Raw genomic sequence first — 25221 nt, forward strand, 5'->3', positions numbered from 1 at the left:
GCCTGCATGCAGCAAGTGAATTCACACAGATCAGAAATAGCTTAGAAGAAAAGTGCAAAATGTCTTTGGCACTTATCACCATTATTTTTAATGTCCCCTCCTCCCTTCCAGTGCCCTAAAAAGAAGTAGTTGAGCTGGATGAATCAGTGTTTGGTACAGAGGACGATGCAGATTGTTGGCATTCACCCAGTGCACATCTCAAAACTACAAACTCAGATCTTACATTATTTCACTACTAGTGAAAGGTGAATGACTTTGAAGAGCAGAAGTGAATGTGGTAGAAATAATATTCAGGGTTTTCTGCTTTGCTGCAAGGGAAGCATTGATTTTTGTTTTTACAGAAGTATGCTTGGCAATGTTCTTTCCATATTAAAACCCTTATCTAAATCTTAAAAGATACCATGTTCTGTGTCTAGGCTTGTATATTTTGCTATTTTGTGCAAATTTTTGAGATAAAGCAAAATGATAGATTAAAAAACCAAATCACAGCTGTGTAAAGAAAACTATACCTGGCTGAAATAATTTGTATGTTAAAACATGTTCAATGAGTCTTCACTGGAGAACCTCTGAAAAATGAAATGTCATAGCAAAACCTTACAGACTTTTCTGTGGTTTTGTGTATTAAATGTTCTGTTGCCCGCTTGAACAGTTCTCACCATTCAGAAGGCAAGTAGAGTAGTATTGTGCCAGTATTTTTATTTGAAAAAATATATTGGAGACTTTTTAATGTAATTCAGATCCTAGAAAGATGAGCAGTTTCTTAAAAGTCATTCTGTATTCAGTAAAGAAAAATTGTGAGAATTCAGCCTGTTGCAGGTATTGGGAGCTTATGCTCATAAATCACTTGGCCACTAATCAATTTTTGAAGCTTCAAAAATAATTCTTTACATCTATCTGACAGTTTTCAAACAAATAAAAGCCACTCTGTCTTCTGTATAGGTTATTCTTTCCGAGGCATGTAGAATAAATAGAGCAGGTGTGTTAGGAGCTGTCATCTAATTTTGCAGGTTGGGAGCCAAGAACAAGTTCTGCATGCACATACCTCCGGCTTTAATCTTTAAAAGAAGAGTAGACTTAAAAACAAGGAGTACTTGAGCATAAAAATGTCACTTGCTTGACACCTACTTGTTCATTTAGTTACTCCCAGAACAATTCTTCTCTTAGGAAACATGATTTGTTTGGTTGAAACAAGGTAAGGAAGGGAGTGAAGCAATCCAGTTTTAAAGAATGGGGAGCTGATGATGGCAAGCCCTGTATGGGCTGGAGACAGGAGATTAAGGAGGTAAAGTTATTAATAAAAATCTGTGGGCAGTAGAGTACAATGGAGTTCTTTAAATATAGAGGATGTTCTTGAAGGGTACAGAAGCTTAGTAGTGATAGAAGTCCAATACTGGGCAAGGATGATAAATTTCTGCTCTGCAGAGAAAGGCATAAATATTCAATAAATATTTTGTTCTGTATTCAGAAAGAGGCTGGATGATGCTTTTACATCTCACCACCTCCATCATTAGTGATGGGAAGAATGTATTATCACTGTACCAGCAACTATTAATGTTAAATGTTTTTAAATCTGCTGCACTGACACCTACAGATACTAAAAAAGAAAAAAGCTTAGAAGCTGTATGAATTATTCATTTTGAGTTTTAACAAATCATGGAACAGTGGAGAAATTTTAGACGGCTGGAGGTGAAGGGGAACTAATGTGCCCAAATTTAGAAAGTATAATAAGTGCACCTTGAAAAGGCTGATAGTAGTATGCTGTCAGTGAAGATTTAAAGGAGAAAACATAATTAATGCTGATGAGAATGGGCAAGTCAGACAACATTGTACTGCTGCATGGGGTTACTCTTTCTGTAAACTGATATTTGACCTACTGGCCTGTAGCACCCCAGGTCCTCTCTCTTGCCTTTCTTGAAGATGGCTATGTGCCTTTTTCCAGTCTTTGGGAATTTCCCTTGATGCCCATGACTCCCATGACTTTTGAAAAATGATAGAGTGCATCCTTGTGGTGACACTGATCAGCTCTCTCAGCAGTACTGAATGCATCCTTCTGATCCTGTGGGTTTGTACCACTGCACCTTCATCTACTCTTGGTAATGTTATATCAGTGCCTCAGCCTCTTCCATGGCTTCATTCACCTTCTCTGCTAAGCATTAGGCCTGCTTTTTCCTTAGCCTTTCTTTTGTGACCTTTGCCTTTTTTTCACACTCTATGTGCATGCTTGAGTAGTGTCTTTAATAATTAGAACTCTGCTGTAATCTACAGACACTGAGCATGACTAGCAAAGTTTGGATTTGGACATAAAGTAGGAATTAGTGCTGCTATTCAAAAAAATTGATGTTTGGTTATTTAATTGCCCTAAGTGAGCAGAACTTGAGTGTTAGAATTTGAAGGCTTGACATGACTCAAGCAGTGTAGGTGTCCCACAGCATGGCTTTTATGGTAAGTTAATGAAAAGGTACTGTGTGTCAAACCAAAAAAATGTAGCTGCTTTAAAAGCTTGGTCATGCTTAATTGTTTTCCTCTTGAAGTACTAATTCAGTTTGGTCTTGCTTAGTTTGAGATTTAACTGAATGCATTTGGAATACAAATATCCGTAGGAACAGAAGACAAAGCTGGAGGCCCATAGAGAAAGAAGAATGTTCCCAGGGTTAGCATAGACTGCACGCCACAGCTGGTTGCTGGACAGCATCCAGGAATAATTTTGACATGTTTATTTCACATTTTTTCTCTGTGAACATGTTTTAAGGACACTTCATTAAAAATGTCCGATAGTCTTTGAAGCTCTGTGCCTTTAACGTTTTTCAGACAACAAACAGGGTGGTGGATACAAAAACGAAAATTATTTTGGCAAGGACTGTTTGCACAATGAGAACAGCACAGGCTAAGTGAGTGAAGGCAGTAAACTAGGACAGGTTGGATTTTGATTTATTCTTTTTGGTGTTTTTAACTGTATGAAAGATTTTTTAGTAAGTATGGTTCATCAGTAACACAGTGCTGATAGACAATAATAGACTGCAAGAAAGAGAATAATTTTAAATAAATCACAGATTATGTTGTCCTGTATATTTTGTAGGAATGGTGTACCAGTTTTGAACAACAGCTGATATTTTATGTTCTTCTTGATGCTAGTCAATAAAGCATGTCATCAAAACTAGCTACATCTGGAATGTTTGTGTCTATTTAACTTCTATTATTTGTATTAAAAAATGTATGTATACCAGATTGACTAGAAAATACACTCTATTGTGTTCTGATTGTTCTTAAAGTAAATGACACATTAGTCACTTCAGCCCAGCAGTTGCTTTTTCAGTTGGGTCAGAGCTCTGGGAGCTCCCAACCAGGGAATTGTGACATTCCATGCAGGAGAATCCATCAGAGTGGTGACAGTCCTTTCCCAGAGAATGAGGGACGTGGCCGAGCACAGAATGTGGGTGAGCAGCTGAACCTCTGTGCTGGGGTCTGTCTGGATCACTCTGGGCCCAGCAGCAGCAGGGAGGGCAGGTGCTGCCTCTGCTGCCTGTGCTCAGCTCTCAGCTGGGCTGTCCCTTCCCTGGCTGCTGCTCTCATGAGGCTTCCAGAGCTGTAGTTCCCATCTTCAGCTGTGGATGTTGAACTGCCCTTAGTTACGCAAGATAATTTTGAGTGCAATGGTTGCATATTGGGAATTCTTTTTATCTGCAGGTATAAAATTTACACAATACCCTTTAACACTTAAGGCACCTACTGTGACAGAATTTATATAAAATGTGACTTTTTAATTTTTGCACTAAGTTTGGAACTCTGGGTTTTATGAGGGTGGTTCAGCGAGATTATGTTCTAATTTGTCAGCTTACTGTTTGATGATTCTTGTAATGCAGAACAGTTTATTATGTGCTTGGGAGGCAGTAAAGGTGGAAGCTGCTTAAGATGGAAGTTGCTTATGCTAGTCATTAGATTTTTACAGGATTTTTAGGTATGACCTGTTAAACACATACTCCTTTCTGGTGAGTAGGATCGTGTTTGGGAAACATAAGATTACAACTCAAAGCTGAGCAATGTTTTTAATGTTGGGTATTGTTTAAAAAAATCCAACTGTTGTATTTGCATCTTTAGTTTTAAAAGCATATGTATTCTTAAAGTGTACTGAACCCTCAGTTATCCAGAAAAAACCCATCCTTAGCCCTGGAACAGTCTGGGCTAGCACTATTACAGGCAGAGTTTGGGGGTAGAATCGGTGTAGCACCATAACAGTTGAAGCAGTTCTTAGTACAACATCTAATTCCTTACCTAGAATATTTTTTACTACAGGGCTGTCTGCAAGGACCAGTTGTGCCTCATGCTGAAATGAATTCTACTACTTCAGTAAAATTTAGAAGTTGCATTTGTGTTCAGCTGAAGAAAACAGGCTTCTTCCCTCGACACAAGTCACTAAATAGTTCAGTGTACAATTTGAATTAAGAGCTTTCTTTGTTTGTTAGGCCTTAGAATTTAGTTTGCTTTAATGGTCTTAAGCATGTGGCAGCGTTAGTTTTTTTTTGATGCTAGTACCATTTTCGTGTTCTTTGTTTCTTTAACTTCTGTCTTAGGAGTTTGAATTCATGTTAGAGGTGACCCCTTTTGGGAGGGAATTTAAACAGAAAGTCATCAATTGGTAGGCAGTTTGAATTTTAACTTCTTGGAAGTAACATCCCATCTTGGCATATGTAATTTATTGCTTGATTTGGCACAGTCGTAGTGAATGGATGTGTTTGGTTTTTTTTGTTTTTTGTTTTTTTTTTTTTTGTTGTTTTTTTTTTGTTAGTTCTTGAATGCTTGTTTTGCTTGGATATATTGAACTTAAAAACCACTCACTGCATTTTAGGAAGCATAGAGGATATTGCTGCACAAAATTTATAAATGCCACAATGTAGCTTTCTTGAGCTTTTAAGAAACTTGTAATGGAAATTCTTAAAGAAAGAGCTGTAGATGATGCTCTTATTTGGTACCATGGCAAAATTGAGTACTGTGTTCAAGTTTGCAGCTGTAAAATTAGAAATAATTCCATTATTTTAGTCAGAATTGCAAAAGCAATTCACCTTGCAAAGCTTGAAGTTTTTGTTTTTGCTTTTTGTCAGCTGTTGGTTTTTTTTTCTAGGTAGAACATTAACAACATACCCAGACTATATGAAAATAATGAAACCCTGTATAAAATCCTTCTTGAATGACACAGGAAGTTTTATCAGAAAGATGCAGATTAATGTTGAAGAAACCCAAAATACTTCAGTCAGAAGAAGTGATTGACTATTTCTTGTTTAGTCTCTATGAAACTTCAGGGCCATCTGTGATTCTGTGAAGAATTCAGTATCACATTTCAAACTTGAATCAGTCAAAATTGTGCAGATGAATGTAGCTCTTAATCCTCTGATTATTAGTGGAATTTTTAGGTTTGTGTTATCTGACACATTCAGATACATTTTTTCTACATGTGGTTATGTTTTGAAGTATCAAGTAGCTCCAAAATATGTCAGGACTATCAAATTAAACAGAATTTGCTCTCCTTTCAGCATTGCAGACCTTGTTCTTTCTGTAGTCTAAAATGAACAGAAACCTAAAGCTTTCACTGGAAGTTGTAACACTACTAGTAATAGCTTATTCTTCAAATGTTAAAGTGGAGGAAGATTAAAAAAAAATAGTAAAATACAACTAATGGGTCTTTTTGATCTTTCCTGTAGTCCTCTTTAATTATTTTGGTTGGTATCTTTGTATATTAACCTCCTTCTGCTCTTTGAAATAATCTGGACTTCTCAGTATAAAAACTGGTTATTCATTAGGTAAATAAAAAGTATATATGGCATTTTATTGTTAAATACCTTTATTCTCTGCCAGTCAATCTGAAGTTCTCTTTAATCCACCAGCATAACTAAATAATAAATAAGGGAGGCTTAGGTAATTCTGAGATATGGTAAGAGCATTGCCATAGGAATTGATGGAACAGTCTGTCCTATGCATGTAGACCAAATTTTGCTGTCATTTTCAGGCTACCCTTTGCTGTCAGTTAGTAAATACAATTTGATTTCTGAGAGGCAGTTGTTGATGTTTTTAAGACTTATCCAGACAAAGCTGTAAGGCCAGTGTTGACCCTGTTTTCAGCAGGGAAGTGGGAGAGGATGACCTTGTGCGGTTTCTGCCAACCTGAATGATTTTGTGAGTAGCTGTGTACACAACCACAGATGTTTGTCTGGCTCTGTGAAGTTTTAGTGTAACTCCACTGAAATTGCTGTTTTAGTGTTTGTGATATTGTTTATCTGAAAAGAAATCTAATGCACTGCAGCAGGTACACAGTGAGAGGTAAAATACGTAGTCAGGTCAAATCAGTAATTAATTACGATCAAAAGCCAAAAAGTCTCAGAGTTTAATTAGGTATTACAAACTGAAAACCATAGTGGTGTGCAGCAATTCCACTATGAATTATGTAATATATTGCTGACAGAAGTGTAAGATACAGAGATTGTGTCTTAGGAAACTGCATTGTTGAGAATCCCAGCAAAGCTTCTAAGCAGTTTGGACCCAAGCAATAAATGAGTGCTTAATTAAGAACCAGGGTAATGTGGTGGTGGGGAGGAACAGGAGTAGAAGGAACTGTCCTGTTTGAATTATAAAGTGAATTCTAAATTAGTCATTGCCCACTAAGAATGGTACACATTTCTGTTTCTTGTTTTGTTTTAAATATTAAGTTAATTTGAATTTAAATTGTAAGAACTGTGGGCAGCATAGATTTCATGTAGTATGCTATAAAAATGAAATTTGTATTTTCCAGAACTATTTTTTTAGCTGTCCTAAGAGAAAAGAACAAAATCTATCCATTTGTATTGATTCATCATTTCACAGTTACGTTCACACCAGTAACAACCAAGATTGTATTTTAAATCAGGAACTTTGGCCTTTTAATACAAGGTAATGGCAAAGATGTCTAACCCAGACATGGAACTTACTAAGGAAAACATAATATGACAATCTGTCTTTTCAAATTGGAAATTCAGAAAAAAAAAAGATGTTGTTTTTTGACATTCAATGAATTGGCTAATATTAGGCATAATAGTGACCAGGCTCTTTTGAATTTTTTCAGAATGGAGTTGTTTTCTTAAATGGAAAATAGTTGGGGTTATTTATAGTCATAAAAATTGTTCCAGTACACTTTATTTTAATGCACATACATTTCATAAAATGAAGACTCAATATTGCACCTTCTTTAGCTTTCTCTTCTCCCAGTGTCTTTTTGAGAAATTTCACTTTAATAATTTTTTTGCAGGTCCTTGAATTTGCTTTTTTGGAGATAGTTATAGTTATAAAATAATAATTAGTGAGACTGTATGCTAGTTTGGCCAAAATAGTAGAAAATATGTGAAACAGCCTCATTTCTTGCAGTGTATTTTCTAGTCTTTATTCATGCAAGCAAAAATCCTCCAGGCTGATTTCAAAAGACTTATCTCCTCAAGAAAAGCAATCATTTTTCATTTACCTGCTATTTTAAGCCGAACGTTGATGTTGCCCTATGTTGTTTCATAAATAAGCTTTTATTCTCAGCAACATGTTACTGAAAGTGGCATAGAACCTGTCGTGTAGGCACAGTTCCACTCTGACAGATGGGCAGAGCGTAGGCTTGCCAGCCAACCATTCCCCACATCACCCAGCAGAGTATGAAGGGAAGCATTTTTGTCCAGGATTGCCACTGTGGCATTCAGTGCATGTAAGGCTTGAAGTTCAGGAAATGCGCTCGGGCTGGTCCATCTCACAGGATGACCAAAAGTTTAAAAATAGCCTGGGTTTTAGGTTCTGCTGGGTTTGTACCGATCTCTTTCTTTTTGTGGTTCTGCTGAAGTCATCTAATGGGCTCAGCCAAAAGAATTCTGCCATGGACACGCATTTCTCCGTGATGAATTATCTAAGTATGGAAACATAAGCAGTGAGCAATTTCACACACTGTTGTTTGTGACTACATGCATATCTCTTTGGGTATAGAATAGGAAGACTAGGATCTGAAACAGGATCAACTCCTGATGTAAAAATATGAAAAATAGAAAACACGGAGTAAATCAGACATTTGAGGCTGAAGATGCGAATAGCGAAATGCAGAATATTTTTGCAGGTTTTCAGAAATGCAAATCAGCTGTTACTTGGTTATTGGGGTTTAGGATTTTGGAGGAGTTTTTATTTTTTAAACAAATTGGCTTAATGCCTTGTGCTTGATTTTTATAAAGTAGCCAAGCACTGCAGGCTTTTGGCAAATACACTTGCTTGAACAAATGCTTTTGTGTGTTACGCTAGTCAGTCATTGTGTCTGTCATTTTTATCTTCCTCTCTGTTTTTTCATAGCTTCACTGTTTTAATCTTTTATTTCAAGTCTAACTTGGCCTTTATATAACAAAGGATTTTTCCCAACTTTCCTGGAAGCTGTGCTGACTCAATACTTTCACGCTTTTTGGGGAATTTGGTTTCAGTTGAAAAGTTTCTAAATTATGGGAAATACTGTTTGCATGGCACTCATTTACAAGATGGCATGGTATGGGAAAGAACAGGTGTGAAAAATGAAGTGAATAAAATTGCTTTTGAAATACAAATGGGCATTTCATAGGCTTCTGTCAGGACAATGTCTTTTCTAAACTGTAATAAGTATTTAATATTTCTTTTCAGCTGGATGCTTTCCTTCTGAAATTAAATTACATAATATTTCTTTACGTGCCTAGTTTAAATTAGAATTCATAATTAAGCCTAATATGAAGTTACAATATTTGATTTAATGCTTTCTTCTAGTGCCTGTACTAATGTACACTGTATTAGAAGGTGCAGTCGTCATTGAGATGCTTTGTTCTTTTAACAAAAGGTACCAAAAATGAATTTGGTTAGGGTCATAGTGGTCTAGTTTAATACTGTTATGATAATAAGTCCTATAATTACTTTCAGGTAGTTCTTCCTTCCCAGAGGACAAGGTTTTTAGTTTTGATGTCTGCTTAAAGCATGAGGATGACAGTAAAATTAATGTCATAACCTTTACAGCCTATTTATCGCTTTCTCTGTAATATCCTAAAGGATTTTGTGTAACATCTAAGATAAATGTCTTAGTATGGACAAGCATCGAATTAGGTTAATTGGGTTCAACTGATATTCATATTCAGTGTGTCTATCAGGACACCTGTTTCATATAAAAGACCTGTGGGTATCTTCCTGTGAAAATTGCTTTGAAATCATTACACGTATATGCTCTGCTTCCTTTGAATGTTAAAGACTGAGTTACAGTATGGGATTTTTTTTCCAGTTTGCTTGCTATTTTTGCCTCTTAGGAATAATGAAATTTATCCTTTCATTCTCTGGTAACATGAGGAATAGTACAGGCAGATAGAGGTTATTTTATGGCATTAAGAGAGATTTTACTTTCTAATTCTGTCCAGCTTCAACTCCACTTCACTTGAAATTCTTATAATAGATTCTTTTCATCTCTGACTAGTCAGCAGCAGATTTCTAGAAAACTAATTTGAGTTCTGGAACAATGAGACTTGAATGAGTTTATTTAGGGCCTTATGGTAGAGTTATAAACTGAGCGAAACAAATTTTAAGATTATATAGAATTTTAAAAATTTTTATCATTTTGATAAGCTCTCAGGTGGAGAAGAATTCATGATATTGGCAGATAGAAATTAATGTATTTGGAAAAAAACAGTATTGGGTTGAAATATAACCAGAGAAGAGTGAAAGAACATTTGCCTCTTCAGTACTCAGTGAAAGCATCAGGACATACTGAATTATTAGTAGCTGACCAGCCTAAATCTTTTTCTGGATATAAGAATGTAAAAGAAGTACAAAATTTAATTATTCATTTTAATTCTAAGTGTAGCTTTTTTTGAACATCAGCATGTTTTGTTTTGGTGTTTTTTTTTTTTTTAATGGGAAGTAGTCATACCAATTCAGATTTATAGTGAAATGGGAAAAAAACCTCCCAAACCTGCTCAGGGCAGGCATAAATAGTTTTGTGGTTATAATCTTCAAATTCTAAAAGTTTAAATCAATGTACTGTACAGAACTTTTTAGTTAGACTGCATTTTCTGTTTAGGACATGCATAAAATGTGTGTAGACAATAAATATCTGTTAAACGTGTTAGAGCCTAGCAGAAAAGTGTCAAAAACTGTCAGAGAAAGGATCAAAAAGACAGAATCACAATTGATGTATTTGAAAACAGTGTAAAACACAGATGGGACTGATGCACAATGTTTGTGGTTTGCTTTGTAAACTATATGTAGTCAAAGAAAACATGCTTTAACACGTAATGCATATAAGGATGGGTAGAAAAAAATGAAGGGATAAGAATTTCCCGATTTCATTTTGAGCTCTTCAGTTTTTCCAAAAAGGGAGGTTACATGATTAAATAGCTCCAAATACAAAGTGTAGTGAAAGGTTCTTTCATATGACAACAATAATAAAAATACTATTCATTAATTGCTAAAAGAAATTATCAATGTTAATTGGAGAAATTATACTCTTTAAAAATTATAATGATTATTATTAAGAGCAGGTGATCAATGTCTATCAAATAAGCAGTGATTTTCTAGGTTAATACCATTACCTTTCTGCAGTTAGAGTTGAATTCAAATCAGAGATGCCTCTGGAAAATGTTTGGATTTATATGATCCAATTTTGTGTTGTAGAATTGGGGTTTGTGAATGTGTCTGGGAAGAACATTGGAAAAATGTCTGGAGCTTCTATTTCCACATAGTATTCTAAGAATTGTTGATCTGTATCCTGAAGTCTGGTTTGTTGTAATTCTAAAAGTAGATAGTAACTATAGATGAGGCGCCCTCTTAACATTATTTAATGCTCCCATGCACAGGGAAAGACCATGGAAACAAAAAAAAAAAAGTGACTTTGAAATAATAATTTTGAGAAGCTTTATTTGAATATAATTTCTCAAATTATTTTTACAAGAATATGTGTTGCTTTAAATGTTTCGGTGTGTTTTGGAGTCCTGTAAATACTGAGGGGGGAGAAAAACTTCAGACTTTGATTCTCTGAAAAGCTGTTATTGATCAATATGGCCTTGAAGAAGGTGGATGTCCTACAATGTGGGTGACAGAAGTTGGAAAGCCACACTGATTTCTGGACTTGTGTCACCATTCCAGAATTACATCAATGTGGCCAATGTGTTCCATTCTTGGATGTGCAGAGGGAGCTGTCTGTATGTTCCCACAAGATCCATCTGCATTTAGATGAGCCAGGGTGTGTTGGGTGCTGGGCCTGACAGCTCATGGCTTGGCTGCTCAAGTACCACGGACAGAGGCTCTCTGAGGCAGCTGGGATCTGCTGATGGGCATCAGGAAGCCACTGCCAGGAGGTGCTGGTTGATGCACCAGCATGCATGTTAGCCGTGGCTCAGGACAGAAGGTACAGGTGCCAGAGAGCTTCTCCTGTTTGCTGTGTGAGAGGTCTCCTCACAGCAGCCATGCTCAGTGTTCTTCTGTGCTTTGATGCTGAGCTTCCTGAAAATGGAACTGGTTTTCCTTTTACTGCTACCTACAGAACCATCTTCTTCCTGAACCTCACCATTGCTTTTTGGGAGTCAGTTGCATGACAGTAAATGCATGACAGGCTTATTTTGTTTGGGATTTACATCACTATTTGTCCTATGTATTCTATATTTAAGCAAAACTAATCTTTGGTACTTCATGTGCTCAGAAGGTGTGTCTTGAGTGCATGTCTAGCATGTTCTTTATGTAAGGTTCTCCTGGCTGTTGAATTGGTCAGGAAAGTCAGCAATCTCCACATCTGTGCAGCTGGCTTTGTTTGTGGAAATGTTGTAGATGTTCACTGGTATGAAAGCCAAGATCTGAGTATATCCTGAAGAAGTTTTAGTTCCACCTGTGTCAGTCAATGGACTTGTCTGTTACCTTCCCAAAGCCTCTGGCTGCATCAGGAGAACAAGAGCTTCATACCCTTTGTGATGTCTAACATGTTACTGGTGTTCAGTTGAACCAAACTATGATGCAGCCATTCCAAAAGCTAGGCCATTTTATGAAAAATAAATCTAAGTGGATAACAACAATTTTATATTGTCATGGTGTTATCCTGTGTCTTTCCTCCCTGACTGTTGAATCCCACTTCAGCAGAGCTTGAACAGCACACTGAGCTGCACTGGAAAGAAGTGGCGAACTCTTCATTTACTGGGTGGCCATTTGATGTAAAGCCATTTTGTCCAATGCAGTGCATCACATCTTGTTGTAAATGCCAACAGCACATTCAGGACAGGTGGCACTGTAATGTTTAGTTCTCAAGAGCAAAGTGATATCTTCATTGTAGCATCCATGGAGGATTCTGCTGGTCAGTTATGTGGGATCCATGCAGTGATCCAGATACATCTGTCACGATTCGGGTTGGAAGGGACCTTAAAGGCCCCACTGAGTCCCAAAGCCCTGCCTGGGCAGGTAACCTGCTAGATCACATTGTTCAAAGCTGCATCCAGCTTGGCCTTGGGGAGGCATTCATGGCTTCTCTAGGAAAACTGTTCCAGTGCCTCACCATCCTTACAGTAAAGAATTTCTTCCTAGTATCTAATCTAAACCCATCCTCTTTCAGTTTAATGCCAATACCCCTTGTCCTATCTGCAGATGTACTTGCAAAAAGTCCACTCCATCTTTTCTGCTGGCTGCCTTTAGGTACTGGAGGGTGCTATAAGGTCTCCTTGGAGCCTTCCATTCTTCAGACTGATCAGCCCCAGTTCTGTCTTCATAGAGAGGTGCCTTCAGCCCTTTGATTAACACTGGGGCTCTCCTCTGGATCCTCCCCTACAGGTCCACATGTTTGAAAGGAAATGATTGCTTAACCCTACATTGTCTGTGATTCTTCAGAATGTATTGCCATGTTGGGATTCATGACTGTGCTCTTTCCTGGCTTTAAGAAGGTTGTTCAATCACAAGTAGCCTAAGTTAGTAGTGTTGAAATATGGAGAGCACATATAGGGGTCCAAAGAAACCCTTGGTTTAAATCTCTGGTGGTGTTTTCATGAGCGCTGTGGACATATTGGGATCCATTCTGAAATACAATCTGGAAACTATTGCCATTGTCCTGTTCATTTTTTTTGTTAGTTTGTAAGAAATTATCAGAGCTTCTAAGTATCTGTATTTCTTTCTAGGAACATTGTCGTAACTGTTAAAGGGCATAATGCAGAATCCGTTAACAGTTTCTGCAGGTATGGTATGCTTTCTATACTTTATTTAGAAAGTAGATGCTTGTGGTTCAAAATGTGGAGAAAATATCATCATTATTAATCACTGTATTACTTGTGTCTACTACTCTGCTGTGGTATGATTTGGGAAAAAAAGCCATTACTGCAGCATTTATCACGTTAAACAATTACAATAGCTAAAAGTGTATTCTTCTTTAGGGCTTTGCTAATTACTCTTAACACCTGAAGTGCATAAATCTGCTTCTTCTTTGATTCAGCAGAATTAAGTATTCAGGTTTTATTAATTTTTTTTTAAATCTTCATATATTTGAAAATCCCTGCTATATTTGATCCCCATATTAAATGGGGTTAAATCTATCTGCAAATTATGCTACACTGTTAGCAGAAATAGGAAGAAACATTAACTTGGATTTTTTAATGCCTTTTCTTCAGCATTTCCATCCTTACTAATTTTTTTGTGTGTTTAGTTCTTTCTTCTATGTGGTTTCTTCAAAAGTTGTCTTTCATTTAATTTAGTTTTCACTAGGGTTGATGTCTTGATTTTTTTCCCTCTGTTATTAGTAAGGGTATTTATGTATTCTCAAGCCTCTAAATGTGTAGCTGTAACTTCAGTTTCCCTTCTCTTTTGATCTGTGTCTCAATGCTAATGTTTAAGTATGATTTTTAACATGAATGTCATTTTTAATGATACTTAAATGTGAGTGAATGTTTGATGGGTATGACATCAGCTCTAATGGACCTTTCAGAACCATTGCTGGTTGTCAGTTAAGTTTCCATTGTTAGTACTTATGTTAATTAGGAATAGCACTATCTATTACTTTATTTGAAGCCTTGAGCTTTTACTGTCATGTAAGTTTATACTTTACCTGTTTTGTGAAGAGTGAGTATTTTTATGATGCTGTAATAGTTCTGAGAAGCTGTTCCAGAAGCATGTCATTCTGATTGATCTTGGTTGATGAGTTCTGTGTCTCTTGGGACTATTCTTTCAAGGAAGACAGTACTTCCTGTTGGGTAAAGCTGCCCACCCCAGAGTGTGCTCTACATTCTCATGCTTGTGACTAAAGTACTCACTTCTAATACTTAAAAGCATTAATTTAATTTTTTCTTTAAGTAACAGGAATTTGACCCTGTTTATAGTCTTATGTTAAAGACATCTCTGAATAGTAATAGAATATAGACTGTGAAGCTGTATGTAAACTTCAAATTGATTAAGCATTTGCTTTGAATTTTTTTTTGAAGGCTTTTTCTTTTTTCTCCTAAATCAAAATCCATTCCAGTCAGTATCCTGTTACTGACTTGTACCCAGAGGGAATGGTAAAGCTCACTTGGAAGTGAGCTTCCATGTTAGAAGTCACAGAATCACAGAATAAGCTGAGTTGGAAGGGACCCACAAGGATCACAGAGTCCAACTCCTGGCCCTGCACAGCACCACCCCCAAGAGTCACACCCTGTGCCTGAGAGCATTGTACAAACACTTCTTGAATTCCACTGGGCTTGGTGCTGTGACCACTGCCCTGGGGAGCCTATCCCAGGGACTAACCACCCTTGAGTGAAGGACCTTTTCTGGATATCCAACCTAAACTTCCCCTGACACAAGCTCAGGCCATTCCCTCATGTCCTGTCACTGGTCACCAGAGCAGAGATCAGTGCCTGTCTCTCCTCTGCCCCTCACCAGACTGCAATGAGGTCTCCCCTCAGTGTCCTCTCACCCAGGGGGAACAGACCAAGTGCTCTCAGCTGCTCCTCACACGGCTTCCCCTCAAGGCCCTGCTCCATCTTTGTGGCTCTCCTTTTTATGCTTTCTGACAGTTTTGTGTCTTTCTTATATTGTGGCACCCAGACCTGCCCCCAGCACTCAAGGTGAGGCTGCTCCAGTGCAGAGCAGAGCAGGACAATCCCTCCCTTGCCCTGCTGGCCATGCTGTGCCTGATGCCCCCCAGGACAGGGTTGGCCCTCCTGGCCGCCAGGGCACTGCTGGCTCAGGTTCAGCTTGCCATGGACCAGGACCCCAGGTCTCTTTCAGTGGCTCAGCTCTCCAGCCTCTCATTGCCCAGTCTCTGCATCCAGGGTTGCCCCATCCCAGGAACAGAATTCAGCACTTTGCCTTTTGACTTTCATGTGGCTGGTGGTTACCCAGTCCTCTAATTTTCCAGGTCTCTCTGCAGGGCCTCCCTAGATCATGAGCAGGAGTGATATCCGTGTGAAATGATGATACTCTACAAACACATTAGTCTCCTTATATTTTTTTACTATGATACTTTTCTGTCCTTATATCAAGTACCACTTGTTTCTTAAATGTAGCACTTTGAAAACATGCAGGGTATTAGTAATTTGTGATGATTTATGTACAGCTCCAATGTTGGTACATTTCTTACAAATAAAACTTTCAGAAATAGATTAGATTGGAAATAGAACCTATCCATCAGTTGCATTCCATGTGGCATATTTGTCAGTGTTTCTGTACTTTGAGTGTGCTTGTTATTTTTCAGTTAAGTATGGAAGTAATGATTAGTGCAAGTTCTTTGAGTGACAGCTAAACACTTCACTGCTGCCATTTGTCATATAATAGCAGGTGTTCTGTAATTTAATCCGTGCTCCTTCAAGACATCTGTATTTTTCTCAGTTTTAAAATATTTTTTAAGAAGCGTGACTATCTTTTAAGTAGCAAGCAATTGTAACACCGTGTTCAATTAGATGCACTTTTCTGAACAATAAGTATTGAACTTGTCAAATTCTATTTCTTCCTCAGGATTATGAAATTATCATTTCATTCATATGACAACATATGACATGACAACAATCACTGAAGCATTATATTTGACTATTCACACACATGTTAAATATTTGCCATTGAGCAAGTGTTGATATTTTTTATCATGCTCCATCATGGCATACAATACCACTGTGCCTTAGAGAACTGAAATATCGTTGACATTGTCAGATTTTAGAAAATATTTTTGTTAAATGACTCTAACATGAAAGAACTGTGTGTCTTAGACAAATATTTTGCAAAATATAAAGCTGTCCTGGTTTGTTAATCTAATATGTTTTGTCTTTTTAAAATATCCATTGGAAAATAGTATCACACACTAAAGTAATAGTTTTGTCCTTCAAGTATGTTTAATTTAGGCTTTTTAGAATCATAGGTCAAGTGTGGTTCTGCACATTTTGTATCCATGTTAGTATGGTGTTTGGTGCTGGGAGATCTCAAACTTCCATTAGCCTTGTAAATGTGTTTCTTAGCATCAGCTCTCACTTTGCTGGAACCCCTGCTGCCTTTATATCATTAACATAAATGCAGGTGCAAATAGCATTTATGTACTTTGATAGAAAGCAGTTGGAGACGTTTCACTGTGGGACACGACACTTTCAGATTGTGTACATCTGTTCAAATAATGTATCCAAGCCAGTGACATGAACACAAGGATAAAAACATCTGCCCCTGAGACCATTTGCCATACAGCAGATGCTTGCATCTTTATTTATGCAGATGGTTTGTGTGATGAGCTGAGCAATGATGAAAGCGAGAAAGTTTGACAAAGATTTCAGGGTATTCCTTGGGATGGGAAAATCTGTTGGTAACAGTGCTGTGTTTTCATATGTGTAATGAAAGAAGAACATCTAGTGTAAATAGTGGTGGTTCTAGTAACATGGACGTGCCATTTCAGGCATTGACCAGATTAACACAAGGTCAGTAAAGGATTTTTTTGTTTTTTAATCTCAGGCACAATAATTGCCTGTTTAGAAGATGTTAATAGAAGTAATTACTTTCAAACGGGAAGACTCAACTGCTTAGCTTTAGGCTGCTCTCAAGTTATACAAAACAGTGAATTGACTGAAGAGTTTGCGGAGGTAGAATGTTTTGGAAAACCAAGCTAACTCATCACAAAGTTGTTCAGAGGTTGGATGCGGTTCTGTACCTGATTCTGTGCCTCGGGGGATTTTTCAGGACAAGCTGTATTTAACATTACAAAATATTAGGCAAATGATTAGGCCTGTTTGTTGTTCAGAACTGCCAGTGGGGCAGTGCCCACTGCGAGCCGCGGTGTGAGCCGGACGGGCACCGACTCCCTCTGCTGGCTCCGCTCCGGGCTCGCTGTGCGCCCGCACGGGACACGGCAGCGCCGGGCTGGGGCACACGGCCGGCCAAGGGCACCGTCCTCTCCTTCCCATCCTCTCACTGCCAGGCCTTCTGATCCATTATCACCTGTCAGCAGTGTGTGTATTCCACTGTTCCTTTGCAGCACATCCAGCCCCTTCTCTTGAGAGCCAGCTCTGCCTTTAAACAGCATGGTGGCTGGCATGAGCGAGCTAGCGATGTCAATAAGCATTGCAAATAATTGTAATTATGCACTGGGGGAGGAAAACCAGTCAGATACTGTAATTTAAATTGTTTTCTGCTGCATCCTACTGCCAGTAAGGTCTAGCTGTGTTCAAGTTCAGCAGCAAGTGATAATTTTTTATATTAGGAAAACTAATGTTTGCCTAGCTAGGAATAGTATTTCAGAAGATTTTTTAGTTTTCTTATGCTATGCAGAGTCATGTCTGTCTTTGAAAAAATATACATACCTATTTAAAACACTGTGGAGATCCTTAAATCTTTATTTTAGTTTTAATCTTTAGCAGAATTAACTACAGGTAGCAATGTTATGTGTATCTCAGCCAGAGCTGGAGAGTTTTTCTGAAGAAATCTGGCTCCTGAAGAAAGAAACGGGGGCACAATTAGAGCAAACAAAAACCTTACATAGGATTTCCCATTCAAAACTTAGACCACTTAGGTAATTTTCAGTGAAATTATCAATTTAAAAAATCCCCGAGAAGATACTCTCCAGCTATCCTTAGTGTTTAACAATTTTTCCTTTCCTTGGAGAGTGATAAATTTGTGTATAATTTATAACAGAGGACTCAAAATCATCCAAGCCAAGACTGACAGTCTTTTGATCCTCTGTTCATGAGGGAAAATTTTTGAGGTTTGTACTACAGAAGTCACCATGCAGATGTTTTTAATGCCTCAAGTAAAATATGGTTGCTGTATCGAGGCAAAGCGGCAAATTAATTGTTATCTCTTGCATACGGTCTTTCTTTAGAAAAAAGTGCACTGATTCTCACAAAAAAAAAGGTACTCTTTAACAGGAATAAAACTTTTGCTTTTTTGTTGTGTTCTCTTTTGTTTGCATGTCAGTATTGAAAAATATTAAATTTTGGGAGTAGTAAGAGCCTAATTTCCTTACTGAAGTGAGACATACATGTTTTCTGTCCCAAAGAGGGTTGAACTCTCAGTAAGATGTAGGTATGTTCTCTTTTTTTGAAAGAAGAGCAAAAATCTAATCAGAAATTATTTTATGATTTTATTCATTAAATGCTTCTACTTGACCTTTTCACACTGCATAGTTTTTGAAGAGTTTTGCTTTCATTTTTTTTAGCAGTCTTGGTAGTTACTGTTTCCTGTACTTAATAGAAAATAAGTCCATTAATTACTACTTACATGAGGCATATTGAAATTTTGTTTGTGCTGATTTGATCTTGATGGACCCTTTAAAAATAACTTCACATTGATAATAAACTTTACATTGATAAATTTACAGTGGATGAATTACTGTTTAGGTCCATATCTTTCCTGAAGCTCACTAAAAGAAATTTCCCCTGAAAATTCTCTGAGGAATTTTGAAAAATCCAATTTCAGGTGTTTATCTCCACTTTCTAAAGTACCTGATTTATATTTGCAATGCTGTTTGGGGGTTATGAATTACTGGTTTATGACCAATGCTTCCATCACCTCTTTCAATTATTTTCTGAACAATTAGTTCCCCCAAGTGGCTGCATCACTGCAGCCTTGCTTTGCAAATCTTCAGGGATGGTGTCCTCTTTGGAACAGAATGACTGAGCAAAACCAACAAAGATAACCACTGGACTTGCAGTGGTTATATCAAAATAATTTCCATTCTACTCACTTGCATCCTGTCAGATCACCAAGATGATGCCCACTTTGAGGCTGACATGATTGGTTGCTGAAACTAGCAGAGGCATAAAGAAGCTGAAATACAGTCTTTGATGATGTATCTAACAGTGGCTCTCCAAAAGAAGTTCTGCGCTCAAATAGGAATTAAATTCAATCATTTATTTGTGTGGTTGCAGAGGCCAGGCACCATTTTGAGCCCTTAGTTCTTATACTGCCATAGTGAGAAAAGTCTCTGTAGTTTCTTCAGCTGTAAAGGTGGAAAAGGTTATTAGTAATTACAGATGCTTTATGTCTAGCTTTCTTTATGCCCGTTTTTATTTCTTGATATGAAAATATTTTGATCTGCTTAAGACCTATTAATTTTGTTGACCTTAGTATGAAATGAGTAGCTTATAACTTGAAAGGCTGTGCCTTCAAAAAATGAAAAGCTTTTAAAGTTCACAAACACTGCATGAGAGGTGCTAAAAAAGCATTTAGATGTGCTAGTAAATGTATTTTAAATTCACTGCAAAAGTGTCTAAAACTCTCTTATGTATATGTATTCTGACTCTTAGGAAAGACTTTGAAGACTTTCTTCCTTTATACAGTAGCACAAAAAAGGCTTTTTATAATAGGAGGTTGTGTTAAGCCATGCATTGCTCACATTATATATAGGAAGCTGCTTTTGAATAGTGATTACCTATAGTGATTTACCTATAGTGATTTTTGAATAGTGTGGCTAATACATTTCAGGTCTCAACTCAAAAGGTTGCCTCAAAGCTGTTGGTCACTCATGGTTCCCTACAGAAATAGTATTTCATACATATTTTAAAAGTTATTTGTGGTGGGACGATACAGAGATCCATGAAATCTAAATCTATGAGAAATCAAAAATTATATCTTAATTGTTCCTGTTGCTAATGCTGCTAATATAGTGACTAAATTTCTCACCATGTGTTAACTTGTGTTTAACGAGTTTGCTTTAGTATGGGTATTTTTTATGTTATACTTTTCTCTGGGGACAGAGATACTGAAGCCAAGATGCTGGTGAGAGTGATGGGCAGGTAAAAAGTTTTTTCCTTGTATCTAGTCTGAATCTGCTTTGTTTCAGTTTAAAACCATTTTGCCTTGTCCTGTTTCTGCAAGCACTGTAAAAAAGTGTCTCTGTCTCTCATTCAGCCCCTTTCAGGTATTGTAAGGCCCCAATTAGGTCTTCTTGGGGCCTTCCCCAGACTAAATAACCCCATCACTCTCTCAGCCTTTCCTCATACAAGAGATGTTCCATCCTTCTCATCGTTTTTGTTGCCCTTCTCTGGACTTGCTCCAGCAGGTCCGTGTCTTTCCTGTGCTGAGGGCCACAGGGCTGATGCAGTGCTGCAGGTGGGTCTCAGCAGGTCAGAGCAGAGGGGCAGAATCCCCTCCCTCCCCTGCTGCCCACGGTGCTCTGGGTGCAGCCCAGGACACTCTTTGGTTTCTGGGCTGTGAGTGCACGTCTGCAGCTCGCAGTCAGCTTTTCATCCACCAGTACCCCCAAGTTCTTGGCAGAGCTGCTCTGAATCACTTTGGCCCTGCCTGTATTGATACCAAGGACTGTCCTGAGCCACGTGCAGGAACTCATGAGCTTCCCATGGGGCCACTTCTTGATCTTGTGCAGGTGCCTCAGGCATCCCATCCTCCAGGTGTGCCAGCTGCACCTCTCAGCTTGGTTTTGCCTGCAGACTTGCTGAGGGTGCACTGAATGCCATTGTCTGTATGGACCCAAGGGACACCACGTGTCACCCATCTCCATGTGGGCATTGGGCTGTTCTCCATGAGCATCAGCCAATTCCTTATCCATCCAATAGTCCATCTGTCAATAGAGTCTGTACCTCTCCAATATAGAGAAAAGGACTGTGTGAAAGGCCTCTCCTCTGTACACTTTCAAACAACAGAGGAAGGCAATTCTGGAAGCTGAGAAAGTAGTGTAATCTCATTTTTTTTCTTAAGTTATGTTAGATCTGGATAAACTTTGGCATATATCGATATATGGTTAATAGTGCAGAAAGGACATTTCAGGCAACAACAAGAAACTCAATTAGAGAGAAAACTGGAGAACTTCTTAAATGCAAACTATATACCCATGATCTTGGATTACTGTATGACTTACCTCTGCAAGGTGACAGTTTATACTAAAAATAGTTGTAGCTTATTCCCATGCTGAAAAACGCCACTAGAAATTTTAATGTTGAACATCCTCTTTAATGGAGTCCAATTAATGTAAAAAAAAGTGAACCTTTGTTATTTCAATGTGCTCTTCTGCTAAGAGTCTTTTGGAGACCATTTAAGGAATCCAGAAAGCATCCCACTGCTCACAGAATTTCTTGAAATGCCCTATAATCCTAATCCCTTAAAATAATAAATTTGCACAGTCTGTAAAGAGGACTTTCCTAAATTATAAAATACTTATTGCACAACTAGCAAATCATATTTATGCTTAAGACAGATTTAATTATATATAGCTTTAAAGATACAGCTTGAAGCTCCTAGAATTTTAACAAATTATTTTATTCCTCCTTTGGAACACCAGAATAAGTTTTGTAAGTGTATTTGCACGTTCTGTACCTTATTGTTTATGTGAATGATCTACAGAGCTTTTCTAATCTTGCATTAAAATACTTTGTTGTATAGTTTATTTTTCTATGCCAGTTTAAATTGCACAAAAACATTCTTAGGTAAACATAATTATATTACTCTTTAAAAAATCAAGTACTAAAAAGGTAAGAAATGTGAGATTCCTCTTTTGGCCTAAACGCTTCTCCTTTCCACCTCATGTGTAATGTTGGTTACCAGTCTTAAGTCTGCATTTAATTCCCATATCCCACTGTGACTCTTTGGCCTGGACACTTTTCAAGTCTCATTTCTAGCCTTGTCCTTTTTCTGCTTGCCCTGTATATTCTCCTGTTTCTCTTCCACACTGTCAGCTCTGCAGTTCAGAGATAAGGAGAGGCCATTTCCTTTTCCCAGCTTGGGTGCTTGGGCCTAAAGCCATAGTTCAGGGAAAATCCAGCCCAGCCTGAGCAGGAGCACATTCAATAGGATGTAATCATTGGAAGAGTTAGCTGCTTGAAGTATCTACTGAACACATGCCCAGAGTCCAGAGCTTTGCCTAATTTGGGTAGTTTTCACAGATCAAAGAGACATTGCTGTGTCACATATGAAGGTCTTCACCTGATGCACAGATGTGTCACTAGATTTTTTTTTCTTTCCTTTACAATTTTTTAAAGCAGCCATACTGAGAATGGCTGGTATTTTCTGTTGAAATTAATTTTAGAAAATTTTCTGAATCAAATACCCAGAACATTCCAACCAGGTAGTTATTATTAGCAAAGGTAAAAACAACTGTAGATTAATTGCTATAGTGTATAGAGCTGGAAACTCATGGTTTGTAGGCTTTATTACTGATCTCACTTTGCACAGGTGTTTGGCAAAACTGCTTTTGAATAAAGAAGTCCAAATTCTGTTTTCGATAATATCTGCAGTTTATTTGTATGGAATCATGGAAAGTATAAATGAGCACAGAATTTAGCCCCTGTGTTAAAACTACTCAATAAAGCTACTGAATCTTCAGTTTTTGAAGCATTTTGTTTTGCTGCTGTTGACTGTCTGCTGTGACACAGAAGCTAAACCATCCCATCTGTTTGCCACATTAACCAGCTTTGCTCAGTTATTAAGCTATCACCTTGCATTTGGCATGTAACATACTCAATTTTAAAGTGTATTTTGAGGAGAGAAAAATGGCAAAGAGCAAAAATCCATAGTTTTCTTAATGCATTAACTGTAAGTTAATGTTTTATTAACATTTTATATTGTCTTTTTCTGGGTTTTGTTGGTTTTGGGGGTTTGGTTGTTTTGGAGTTTTTTGTCCTGGTATCTATTTATAACTGAAGCACTTTTGCAGGTGGTGTTTTTTTGCATGCTAATCCTGCAGAGAAACATTGTGTCCAACAAAGTATGCTGGGTCAGCAAAAGCAAGAAACTTGTGCTGGAAAGACAGTATCCACAGGTATTTAGTGTGTATGGAGATTTGGCAAAATGAATGATAAACTGTCATTGGCAGAAAAAGATCTGATGTTGTGTGTTAGACAGTTGTGCATTTTTTTCTTTCCCACAGAAAAGATACTCTTCCTTTCAAAGTCAGCAAAAGACTCAGCAGTATTAATATTTATTGAATAGTCATTAATCTTCATCTGTATTCTGCCTTGTCCTTCAAAACAAATTATTCTTTTTTTTTTGCGTTATTTTCTCTTATATGTCAATTCATACACAAATGAAATACATATGTGCACAACTGAGGTGGACCTACAAGGATTATTTTAAAAATGAACACTATTACTCAGTGGTTTCTGTGGTGGCTGTTTGGTGGTTATTTTCAAAATTGACCAGATAGTACTGAAAATTAAATTTCTTCTGATACATTCTATGGCATCTGAGTTCAGCAATGTTGTGTGCTTTACATAGGGAACCAGACTAAAGGAAGCTCATAAAATAAGGCAGACAAGGCTGAGGTAGACCAGACTTGGATGACTTGCAGGGGAACCATGAAGAAGCAGCAACCCATGGAAACTCCATTTCCTCCAGAGGACTCTTCCCAGCATGGATCTATCAGAGAATTTAGTGCATCATTGATTTTTGTGTTGGTGTGTCACTGTCCACTTCTACACAATTTTAAGGTTATTTAGAAGGGATGAAAGCTTATGATATCCTACAAGTATCTGAGGGATTTGATACTTGCAGATCCTAGCATGGGAACCATTAATCTTTTAACAAACACTTTTAAAGTAAATAGGTTGAACTGCATTTGCTTTAGCCTTGTGTGTGATTATTTAAAAGTGTCTACCTGTTGCCCCAGCTCCACACTCATCTGAAAGACTGAGGACACAGCAGTTAAAAATGAGCTTCACATCCTTCAGATATTAAATCTAATGCTTTCATTTATTTCCTTTGTTATTAATGAAAATTTTAAAGAAAGTATAAAAATTGTTGCCTTCCAGTGAAGGATTTGCAGATTTACTTGCAGAAAGAATGTTGTCTAAAACGAAGGACCATCCTCATAAATGCCATTGCAGAGCCTCCCTTAACTGAAACTTCCCCTTCTTGGGTGAAAGACTTCATGGCACAAAGGCTTTTCCTCAGGTCACAGATGACACAAGTCAAAATGAGTCCTTTGAATCAGAGACAGAAATAATTTGGAAGAAATGGAATGCCCCTGAGAGATACATTTGAGGTTTCCAAGCTGCTTTTGCACAAGCCAGCCAGAGCATATTCAAGTTCTTCAGTGTGGTGAAGACATGAATTACTATAGCTCTTGCTGTGTGCAAAGGGAGTTGTGGAAACTTCACCAGCTATAAATGGAAAACAGAATTTTGGTCACTCATGATACTTGAATGCTCTGGGTGGGGTCAGCAGAACCTCCAGTCTGAATTGACTGGCTGCTTTCTCCTGGTCCAAGATGCTAAGTAGTCTTGCACCAGTTCTTCCAATTAGCTTTCCCAGTCTGCAGGCAAAATGTTATCAGAGCCTGGAGCATCATCAGGCAGCTGGTCTGCATCTAGCCCTGCTCTATATTTAGGCACTGGCTAAGCAGCTTAACTACAGTAGCTGTGTTGGAGGGCAGGGAAATGCAGAGTTGAGTATTCCTTTGCTTACCAGAAGCACTGCAATGAATATTTGTGCACTAAAATATCTAATGTAAACTTGTGAAAAAGGAGGAGAAAAAAAAAAAAATTGTACTGAAGGTTGGTACCAAGCACAGCTTGCCTGGCAAACTTATGATAAAATTACACTAGTTGGAAAAAGTGTCTGCATAAAAATCCCTTCTCAAGCAGTTTGATCCATTCTTAGTATTGTGTTACCTGTGTAAGAAGGGTATTGATCTAAACAGACCTTGTTTCAAAGAGAATCTTGTGTTTGATATTGGTGAAGGTCTTGGCTTTTAGAGCAACACTCTCCTGTGGAATGCTGTGGAGAAAATATGTGGAGATACTTTCCTTATAGAAAAGTGATTTTACTGCCTAATTCTGCATTAGGCAAGTCAATGCATTTGAGAAACATATG

At 37.7% G+C, this 25221-nt stretch overlaps 1 protein-coding gene across 10 annotated transcripts in view; it reads left to right on the forward strand.

Moving 5' to 3' along the window:
• Positions 1-25221, forward strand: part of ZNF438 (zinc finger protein 438) — a 52907-nt gene that overhangs the window by 18506 nt on the left and 9180 nt on the right. For 7 of the 10 annotated variants that reach the window (XM_064704012.1, XM_064704016.1, XM_064704013.1 and 4 more), the window contains 2 exons: positions 13137-13193; positions 23066-23170. The exons of 1 other annotated variant lie outside the window; for it this stretch is intronic. In XM_064704012.1, coding sequence (XP_064560082.1) covers positions 13166-13193; positions 23066-23170 — 133 coding nt within the window. In that variant the 5' untranslated portion in view covers positions 13137-13165. The remainder of the gene's footprint in view (positions 1-13136; positions 13194-23065; positions 23171-25221) is intronic. 2 more of the 10 variants (XM_064704021.1, XM_064704020.1) reach the window with 2 other exon arrangements.

The sequence above is a fragment of the Zonotrichia leucophrys genome, chromosome 2, assembly GCF_028769735.1.
Source record: "Zonotrichia leucophrys gambelii isolate GWCS_2022_RI chromosome 2, RI_Zleu_2.0, whole genome shotgun sequence".
Lineage (NCBI taxonomy): Eukaryota > Metazoa > Chordata > Aves > Passeriformes > Passerellidae > Zonotrichia > Zonotrichia leucophrys.